At 30.6% G+C, this 11,799-nt stretch overlaps 1 protein-coding gene across 1 annotated transcript; it reads left to right on the plus strand.

Moving 5' to 3' along the window:
- LOC109343516 (bidirectional sugar transporter SWEET3-like) lies at positions 2,706-5,016 on the plus strand. Its single transcript, XM_019581853.1, has 6 exons — positions 2,706-2,833; positions 2,921-2,957; positions 3,056-3,278; positions 3,921-4,082; positions 4,478-4,597; positions 4,689-5,016. The coding sequence occupies exons 1-6, from the start codon at positions 2,797-2,799 to the stop codon at positions 4,887-4,889; spliced, it is 780 nt and encodes a 259-aa protein (XP_019437398.1). The 5' UTR covers positions 2,706-2,796; the 3' UTR covers positions 4,890-5,016.

An 11,799-nucleotide genomic window follows, 5' to 3' on the forward strand; every position in this document is an offset into this window, starting at 1 on the left:
ATTAGGTATTCGGATACTGAGAGATCGCTCTCAAGGTATCCTAAGGTTATCACAAGAAAGCTATATAGATAAAGTCCTAGATAGATTTTATATGAAAGACAGTAAACCGAGGGATACCCCTATAGCTAAGGGAGACAAGTTTAGTCTTGAACAGTGCCCCAAAAATGACCTTGAAAGATACAAGATGCAAAAGATTCTTTATGCATCTACAATAGGAAGTCTAATGTATGCTCAAGTTTGCACATGTCCCGATATAGCATTTGTTGTGGGAGTTTTGGGCAGATATTTGAGTAATCTTGGAATGCATCATTGGAAGGCAGTCAAATGTGTTATGCGTTACTTGAAGAGAACAAAGAAGTACATGCTTACTTATCAGAGCTCATATGGGTGTTGTTCCTTAGGGTACCTTAGTTCAATGGGAGTCTATATGTTTTATGTTTTGCTTTGGATATTATATACAGTTTTTTATGCATAATAAAGTTGATGGTGTATTGTTTCATTTTGAAATTGTGCATTGTAACAATTGTGTTACAATTAAAGACTTTGGATTGATCTCACTAAAGAATAAAGAAGGACCAGTTGAAAATAGACATGTTTGAGATCACATTGCATGAAATTTCTATGTCACTCATCCATATTTGATCTATATCATTGGGTATATTAATATGGTGATCATTGTGGTCGAGTCACGCTTGCATGTGATGAAAGTCGCAATGGTTCCATAGTTGATATATGAGATGGATCAGATTGTATTAAGGAGAAGTCTAAATGTAAATAGCATACGGATGCGCGCCTAAAGAACCTGTGATATAATTGTATCAGGAAGATATGAAGCCCAAGTGGGAGATTGTTAGAAATTTAGAATTTCTAATTAAGGTGGACATCATATATTTGATACAATGATATCAACTATTTATTTCAGGGGTTACATTATAAGTGATCTAATTAGTGACACCTCATAGATTTCTAAAAGATGATAACGGATATGGGCTTAATGAGTAGATACCCATAAGGTTAACCTATAGAGGATAATGGGAACCCTATAAGTTAACACATAACGAAGGTTATGGTCCCCAATACACCAAATCACAAATAGTTTTCACCTCTCCCCATTTGAGAGGAAACGAAGGTCCCAAAAGGAATTAAAGATTTGGTTGAGGAGGACCATCATACCAAAACTCTCTCAAAAAATTTATCAAATTAGTAGATCAGAGAACATGGATTCAGGTATGACTTTATATCATTGTTTTATATTATGTGTGAGAATCATAATATTCAAGATCCTAGGATTGGTATTTCACCAATCATCAGGAAATATCTAACACTACCTACCCATGAGGTGTTTCTATTTGGTGCTTATATCCGGTGCATATTATAAGAAGGGACTTGAGTCCAATATATAACATTGATATTCTACTCTATTCTGATGCTAAACAATGTGAGACTTCATATAATAACATATTTCAAACATTCCCAACAATATTTTTATATTACTTATTAAAATCTGATTGATATGGGATTCTTTAAAACATGTGGTGATTGCTATAATTTTTAAAATTGCGGACCGTATAACATGATACAATGAATATATTGTGGTTGTAATCATTGCAATGTATGAAATACAAAGATGTAACTACATTGTGACACGACATAATTGCATTGGATCGGTTTTAACTGCATGGAATTGAAAATCATTTTTTATCATAAAAAGATTTTACATTGCAACGCCACAACACAGCTATACCAAAATATTCAAAGATAGCATAAAATACCAAAATATTCAAAGATACCATAAAATTTCACGTGAGATGCAAGACATAGGTAAAAAATGAACCCATATAATATTTGTGTCTTTGCTTGTACCATAACAGTTGCCTATAAAATTGGAGGAAAATATAATAAATTAATAATATGAGGACCAAAACTATAAACTAAACTATTGTATGAAGCTAGTTGTGGAAAAGCTTCTCAATTTGAACAAAGTTTGTTAAACACATACATAGACACTAGACAGCACTTACTCATATCTCTCCTTTTTCTTACAACTGTCAATATGCTGTTCTTATATTAATTCCTGTTATGAATCTTCGGACAATATTTCATGGACAATATATTTACACGTCAAAAACTACATAACTATTTTTTAGATACTAAAATAATAATACATGCATTATTTTATTACATTTCATAAATAAAGAGTTACACTGATGTGTATTATGTTTTTAGGGAAGAATTCCTATTCTACAATATTTTTATTAACTTCACTTTCACACCTACTTTATATTCATCAACCGAAGTACTTTGATTTTGAAAACCATAAAAATATTTTGATTAATCATTATCAGTGTCCTAAATTGTGCTTACATTCGCGATTAAGGTGATTGTGAATTTGTGGCTATTATAATGTGGATTTTAGTCCTTACGATATAAATTATTTTGTGATTAAAAAATATTTTTAAATTCAATGTGATCTGATATAGTTGTGTTGCAGTCCGATGCAGCTGCACCATTATAATTAAATATCACACTGTAATTATATTATGATGTGGTTTTAACCGTCACTATAACCATAATATTATGATCATATGCAAATCAGCAATTTGAATAACTAGTTATTATAAAATAAGTTAAAAAAATGGTATTGGCAATACTAGTGTAAAATTGGTCTAGCACCCCACTAGTTTAGCACAAAACTTTATCCTAGTGGGTTATAAATAGAGCACCCTCAAAGTTATTCTTTGCAGTACACAATCTTCTTCGTCTCTTCTAAATCATACAGCATCATAAAAACTAAAGATGTCAGAAACTCTTCGTTTGGGTGTTGCTGTTCTTGGTACTTCTTTCTTCATCCCTTAGTTCCTTTACATTACTATGAAGCTCTTCAATAAAAGTGACTCATTTATGTTTTAATTTCTTGCAGGCAATGTTGCCTCAGTATCTCTTTATGCTGCACCAATGTAAGTTACAATTACACACACCTTTACTTGGTCTTTTCATCTTCACCTTATTAGAGACTATGAAGTGCTAAACATTTTATATGTTTGTTATTGTGTAGAACCACTTTTAAGAGGGTGATAAGGAAGAAAAGCACAGAAGAATTTTCATGCATTCCTTACATCATTGGGCTGTTTAATTGTCTCCTTTTTACTTGGTATGGTTTACCTGTTGTGAGCTATAAGTGGGAGAATTTACCTCTTGTTACAGTTAATGGAGTTGGAATTGTGCTTGAGTTATCCTATGTTCTCATTTATTTCTGCTATGCTTCTGCCAAGGGAAAGGTGTGTTACATGCTCTACCCTCTTTTAAGCCTTATCCCAAGTTCACCTTTTCATGTGTTAAAAATTATGGATATATTATCTTAAATTATGTCTTAAATCATGTCCCAGACTAATAATATTAAAACAAAAATAGAAAAAAATAAATTTTTAATTTTTTAATTGACATGACATGTTTTTATTTGTTAATCATATAATTTGAAACACATTTTAAAATAACTGATCCTTGTCCAAAACTAATAGCTATTGGTACACTTTGAATCAAAATTCAAGACCAATATGGATCAAAGTTTTCATCATCTTAACTTTGTTCCATAAAAAATACTTGTAGTTACTACTATCTTTGTTTTATTTAATTTTAATATTTCCCTTGACACAGAAGGACCACTTGCATGCATGAAACTTTTGTCTTTAGAATTCATGTATTTTTAACTATAATAGCATAAAAATGTGACTTTAGAAGCATGAATATAGCTTTTGGTTTCTTGTGTCTAAACCATTTCTTTCTGTTCTGAATCATATATTGTAGAACAAAGAGTTACTATCTCTTTTTTATGCAGAAAAAAAGTTACTCTCTTTACCTTAGGCATGTTATAGATGTAAAATGATATATATGGTTTCTAAGATGTATGATTATTTTTGCAGGCAAAGGTAACCATGGTAGCAACACCAGTTTTGCTACTATTCTGCATTACTGCTATAGTCTCAGCTTTTGCCTTCCATGATAATGCACACAGAAAACAACTTGTGGGTAGCATTGGCTTAGTTGTTTCAATAGCCATGTATGGATCTCCTCTTGTTGTAATGGTAAGTCCAATAGTCACATATTATTGCTTAACTTATATTGAGAGAAAACAGAACTGTTCAATCATGTAATCTAATCTTCATTCAAAGTAACTAAAATCGAAGAAATGAAGATCTTTTGTCCCACATCTTGTCTCATGTTATCCTGACCAATGATAATGAAACAAAAACAACAATAATAGTGAAGGTTTAATTTTTTTAATTTACTTGACATGCTTTCATTGATACAAGACAATATATGAGAAAGAATTTCAGTCATTAGTTCTTTTTTCAAATAGAAGTGTCTTAATTATTATTTTGGTAAATAAGAAACTCAATTGAAGCTATGTTTGTCACAACTATTTTGTTTTATGGTATTTGAATTTTTTTATAACATGGTTTTATTTTGGATATTGCAGAAGAAAGTTATACAAACCAAGAGTGTGGAATTCATGCCACTACCCTTATCTTTGTGTACATTCTTAGCTACTACTCTTTGGTTAACTTATGGTGCTCTCATTCGTGATATATTCGTTGCGGTATGTATCTTAGAGTATAGTTCATAATTTAATAAATATGAGAAAAAAGTGTTACGAATATTAATCAATATATACTTAATTATTATTGTAGGGACCAAGTGTTGTTGGAATTCCATTGGGCATTCTTCAGCTTGTCCTTCATTGCAAATACCGAAAAAAGAGTGTTTTGGAAGAACCAAACAAAGGGGACATGGAAAAGGGTAACTTAGAGAAGGTGGAGTTAGAAAAGGTGAATATGGAAATGGAGGATGCTGAAAAGAATGTGTCAATTCATAAGAACAGCAACTTGTGAATGATGTCCAATGAAAAAGGGAGGGAAAGGTTGAAGATTCTAGCAGAGTTATACTTAGATTCTTGCTTTTTTATGTTTATTTAATTTCTTTTATTGTAATACAAAAATGATCAACTTACACATGATGTACTCATCTCTTAACCTATTACATGTTTGGTTTGTTAGTATTTGTTATGTGTGAGACTCAAATCCTTAGTCTCTTTCACTCTATTTATTCTTTTTAACTATTAAACCATTTTATAATTTTTCAATTTATTATGAATGATACTTCAACTCATAATCTTTTTCACTTATTCCTTACATCTTTTCACCTTAACTATCAATGAGACTCTGATTTACTTTAATTATTTAATGACAAAAAAGGAAACATATATATCCGAGTGAATATACAATCTTAACCTAACCTACATTTAAAGTTGTAATGTTATTGGTCAATATTTCTTAAGTTTAATCCGTGTCATGGCCTCTTTGCGTAACAGTATTATTTTGGGAAATAAGAATTAATGGCACTAGGACAAATTCGGGTCCATGTTCACCACTAAAACTATTCCTTGTAAATATGCCATTTAGGATAGGCAATGTGATAGATTTAACCGATTTTTTTACTTCAAAAGGAAAGCTCAGAATTAGCTTTAATTTGCTTATTTATAAAAAGTGAAAACAAAATTATTTCAGGTAGGGCATTTGAGTCAATTGCGAAGGCCTTAATATCTATGATATTTGCTACACCTTTTCACTAGATATGCCATTAGGATTTAGGAGAAAGAAATCAAATAACTAATATGAACTCTTAGGGTATTTTTGTGGTGAGGATACAATATAGTGAAGGATAAGAATATAATAGAAATAAACTCTTATCAAATTTAGTGATAACTATATACCCGATAACAATGATATTGATATAGTGCTGGTGGCAATAATGTTTAAGTATAAGTATATCAAGAGAAAAGTTCCTAAATTATACTATGTGAACAAGATATTATATATCAATAAGATAGTTTTATCCTACTAGCTCACCAAACTCTAAATTATAATATCTAATAAACTCTTATATCATATCTCAACCAAACTATTCCAAAGTTCTATCTCCTCAAATGTGTTATATGGAGCAAACGTGATTTGGTTTTACTACCCCAAAAAACAAGTAATAAAATAAAGATGAAGCACAAATATATAAAATAACTTTACCCTTAACCTTATGGGATAAATAATTGATGTAGAACATATTATGGCGTAACCCTTTCCTTCAGTTTTTAGCGCTCTCCCAATCGCTGCTGTGCTGTTTTTCATTAGATGAATTTTAAAAAGAATGATCCCATCAATGTCACATGGAAAGAACAAAATTAAAGCTGCACCATTTAGTGTAGTAAACAAGTTATATGTTGTACACTACAAAATATGTGTATTAAAACATAATAGAGACAGTGTCAGTGAGATATATATATAATAATAAATCTTTACCCGTTTTAGAAATCACTAGAAATATTGAGAATGTTAAACAATAATTAAGTTAACAGATAGAATAAGAAATATATAAATTGATCCCCTAGCAACAAAACAATCTATTTCTCTCACTGTGATCTTCATCACAATGACACAATCTTCTACAAGGTTAATGTTAACCAATAATTTGCATGACTCATTGTATGTTTGAAATTAAGAAAAAGTACGGAACTATATTTCTAAGTGCTAACTCCTTCACATGATAACCCATTATTATGCTAGTAAAATTTGATAACTGTATTGTAGTCCTGCTTCTATCTAATGATAGTACATAGCACTTTTCATGCCACATTGCTAATTTATTATACTGTCATAAGTACTTCACATCAAGAGAAGATAATTTATTTTATAACTTTAATTATGCAACATTTGTTTGATCACCTTTTTCATACTTGGGTGAAGAGAAATACATATGGAAAAGCATATTTTTCTTATTTTGTCATACTTATAAAAGAAGTATAACAATTGGATAATATTTTTTTTATCCGAAAAATACAATTTTATTAAAAATGTATTTAAATATATAAAATATTACAAAAGTCAGATAAATTAAGAAGTAACAAAAGAAGAACATAAGGGTATGTGATTAGTGGAGGTAAGAATGGTAAAGAATTGTAGTAGAAATGTAATAGAATTGACAACTCATTATAAGCGGATATTGTTGATATGCTCCAATGATTCAGAGTCAAAACTTTACTTTAGCTGCTTCTACTATCTGTTGCACAAACGTCTAAGTTGAGTTGAAGATGATGTTATTCTAACAAGTCAGATAGACTAAATTGTTGCTAACCATATGATACTCTAAATCTTCCAACTTTTTTTCTTAAAATAGTACGATGCAAAGATCCAACCAATTGTATATTAATTACCAAACTAAATATGTAAACATATAAGAAGATAAAAGATATTGAAAAGATTCTTGTTGATCATTATATAATCTCCATAATAAATTTCCTCGTTAAGATGGAACAATTCCCCTTTTAAGTAAGACTTTTGTAGTTTGCAGTCTATTCTCTAAAAACTGACCTAGGAATTAACAAGAAGAATCCCTTATTTTGTTTGATTGTCTCTCTCCTTACTCTATATAGAGAGTCCCCTTCATTCTAAAGGTATTCACATCAGTTTCCATTTGCATTCCACTACTCAATCCAATCAAGTAGTGAAGCAACCACTCTTCCTTCGAATAAACAATTACCCAACACCAGTTTTTGTTTTTAATCATTTCACAAACAAGTACTATATAAGCAAAGATCTTATCAAAAGTGATAACTTTAGTATTCTTTTTTTATACGTGGCACCCTTAGATTTCGGGGTTGGAAAAATTATACGTATATTCTTGTTCATGCAAGCAAATGTCTTTTTTAGCATTGGCAAGGGTTTTGTAAGCATGAAGGTTGATTCGGGATCATGTCTTTAATAGTATTTTATTATCTGTCTCAAATCAATTACATATTGACAAGTGAATAAAATAAAAATTTTAAAAATAAAAAGTAGTACTCTGATTAGCTTGGAACATAAAATAAAATACCGTTTGAGACATATAATCTTTGTCACATTCTTTCAATCAACCCACCATTCCCAAAGGACACTTACACCCTGCAAAATTGATGTGTCCATTACACATGGGTATAGCGATTCTTTGTCGTTTGAAATTTTAATTAATGCAGTTCAAATTATGGTTGGTGTATTATACATAGACCATGAATATAGCTAGGATCAAGGTATTAAATCTTGTTCCAGATTTCGATTTTGATTGCGTGGTGAATATTAAATTATGAAATATTACGAGACAATGTGACCGATGTAATGATGAAGTTTCAAGAAACTACCAAAATGTGACTGATGTAATGATTAAGTGTCAAAACCTTGTTCAAGATAAATAGATGTGATATAGATACAATAAACTTTAAGAAATAAGATATCACATTTATGGTGTTATGTATATTAGGTTTACCTTTTGAATAGGAGATTGATCTAATTATTCTAATATATTAGTGTTATGGGTTATTTCAAAAGAAACATAAAGGATCATACTAAACATTAGATATAAGATAAAATGCCAATTATTTTAGATTTAGTTTCTTTCTATATCACTTCATTCATCTCTTCACAGATTCATACCAGTATAATCTGCAGATTCTGTGTGAGATATTCAAAAGTATTTATGAGAAAAGCAGAATGACTCATGGTCTTCTCTTTCCACGCGGCACCTACTCAGCCGTAATCTCTTACAACATCTATTTCTTCGTTAAATCATCTGACAGTTGTAATGTATAGTTTGTATTTTATATATTCAAATATAATTTTTTGCGCTAAATTTAAGGTTGAGTTTATTCAATTGGTCTAATATTCAATTTTTTAAATACACTTTTAAAATAAGAAGATAATAAGGATAAAATAAGAAAATAATATTATATGGTTTTTTAGTAGAAATAAAAAGATATTGAGGGCAAAATAGGAAAACACAAATTACACTATAATGAGAGATTATTTTATGTTTTCCCTTTATTAATAGTATAAATATATTAATTCAGAATAAGATTGAGGACATGATTTAAAACAAGATATCTTTTTATTCTAATTATAACTCTAGAGGAGTAACGTGTATCACCACATGTCACATGGCAATCTATCCATGCCCTATAACATATTAGAGTTTGTTTAATGAATACACAATTAAAACTTTAGAAGAGTAATAACGTGTATCCCCCTCTCACATGACATATATGGACAGGTATGACATTCAAGTTAAAGTTATATTAATTATATTCAATTTCATTTATTGATATGAACCAAATGAGTTAAGCTTAAATGTCATATAAGATTCATCTTTTTCTCTCTCTCACTTGTTTCACTCACTCATTTGGTATGTTAAATTTATAAAAATCAAGGGATGAGATTAAGTGTAACTAATGTGTAAAATGAATCACTAATATATATATATATATATATATATATATATATATATATATTTTACACTCATTTCAGTTACATTAATTACACTTAATCTCAGTTATTTATTTTATTAAATTCAACGGACCAAATGAGTGAAACTTAAAAGTTATTTAAGAATTCTCTCATTCATCTTTTAAGTTTCACTTATTTAATCTGTTGGATTTGAAAAAATAAATAATTGAGATTAAGTGTAATTAATATAAATATATATAATAAAGTTTTTTATAAGTTGTGTAAATGAGTCTCTTAAGAACATATAGTTTAATGAACACAAATTGAATAAGTCAATTTTGAAGTTCAAATTCAATACTTTTTAAAATGTTAAACGTTTCACTCTGAATACAAAATTACTATTTAACTTCTTTAAACAATATCATAAAACAACGTTCCCTTTTTAATTAATATATTTTATAAGAAAATCAATTTTGATAATTTAAACAATATCATCATAATAACCTCTCCTTTCTTATGGATCCAAATCCATCCGTAAGGAGCATTTTCTTTAGGAAATGAAATTTCAAGGATTTTTAAGAGATCTTCATATTCTTCTTTCTCCCAAATGAATAAGCTCCTTCTTCTTTTTTTGTAAGGTGAAGATTTTATTAAAAAAAACTACAAAGATACATCGTATGAAATCAAAATATAAAATAAAAAGACGATAAACAACTCCTTAGAACAAAAGAAGGCCAAAAACACCTAAGCACCAAAGGGAGGGTTAACAGTAACATTCCAAACAAGCAATCAGATTAGAAATCCAGTCAAACTAAGACATTGAAGAATATTTGATTCTACCTTTTATCCACAACCATGACTTGAACTTAATTTCATCCAGCAGCTCCTCCAAACTCATCCTCTTATTGTTAAAAATAGTTTCATTCCTACACCTCCAAAATTCCAACCATCAAGTCACATAGTCTATTTCTTTCACCAAACTTCCATTTAAAGGAATAACATGTTGGAAACAATGAGATTTAGATGAAGCAGGTAAAGCCCTCAAAATCCTCAGCCACCCATAAAGAAGTTGCAAAATATGGTAAGAAAATTGACAAAAGAAGAAAAGATGGTCAACAGTCTCTAGTTGAGAATGACACCACACACACATAACATCATTACCATAACTAGAATAGCTAAATTCCATAACATCATTCCATAACCCATGATTCTCTACACTAACCTCTTCCACATTCTAGATAGCTTTGTATGTCGACTTGACTGAATAGCAATTGGAAGCATCACGAGTCCAAATTCATTTGTCCACACCATCTTCTATCAACTGAACATTTTGTAAAACAATCATAAACTCTTTGAACATGGGCCTTTCCCACTCAAAAGGCTCTCTTCTCCATCCAATCTACCAATTCCACCCTCCCTCGACACACCTGAAAGACCCACCTTAGCCCCCCTGTCTAAACACAAATTATAGAGCGCAAAATTGAAGAAATCAATATGTTTCACACCTGGACCACCCCTATCACGATCCTCGCAAACTAAAACCCATCTAACTAAAGCAATTTTTCTGTGAGCACCCACACCTCCTCCCAAAAAATCTCTCTAGATTTTAATCATCTCCTTAATCACACATGTAACACCGCGAATTTTACGATTTTGAATTATAAGATTTTATTAATTATATATTCGAAAATGAATTTCTGAGAATTTTCGGTAAAGAATTAGACGAAACTCTAGTTGAGTTTTAGTCTTGTAATTTTATTTCCTATTTTGTGGTAAATTTTGGTAATTTGCGGAGACAGTCGGTTCTGGACCACTGTCGGGGCCGAAATCCACCCGATACGGCTCAAAAAGTGGTTTTTGAGTTCCATAACTCGGAATCAAATTCCAACCACACCGTTGGCTTAGTAATTTCATTTCGAGTCAATATAGACCATAAATACACCCATACCTATTTTCTAAATATTTTTCACTCGGAATGCCAAAATCCGAAATTCTAATCGGATATTATGATCGGGCGATTTATAATATCCGATCGAGTATTAGCCGATAATACTCGAGCATGTTTATCGCACGTGTCTGCGAAGTGGTCGTTTCGCATTGGGATGCGAGATTTGCCTTTCCATAAAACAAACCTCACATCACTCACCCTAATGTCATAGGAAATCATCATTATCCACCCTAGGAGATTTGCCATGATTGCCTATGGGGAAAATCTGATTTCCCTCTCCTCATTAAACACTCCTCACTCCACACTTCTCTCACACTCTCTCATTTCCAAATTTTCGAGAGAAGGTAAAACCCTCTCTTCATCTTTTTCTCTCAGTTTTCTCATTTGTTCTTCCATCTTCAAACCTTGATCTCTCAACATTCAACCAATGGATGTTGATGAGATTTAAGTATGATGTTCATGAGCATGTCAAGAACATATTCAACCGTTGAAATTTTCTAAAACGCTTTCTAACTCATTTTCTCCTCAAAACCGAAAATAGTGATGTTCTTG

This window comes from Lupinus angustifolius, chromosome LG03, assembly GCF_001865875.1.
Source record: "Lupinus angustifolius cultivar Tanjil chromosome LG03, LupAngTanjil_v1.0, whole genome shotgun sequence".
Classification (NCBI taxonomy): Eukaryota; Viridiplantae; Streptophyta; class Magnoliopsida; order Fabales; family Fabaceae; genus Lupinus; species Lupinus angustifolius.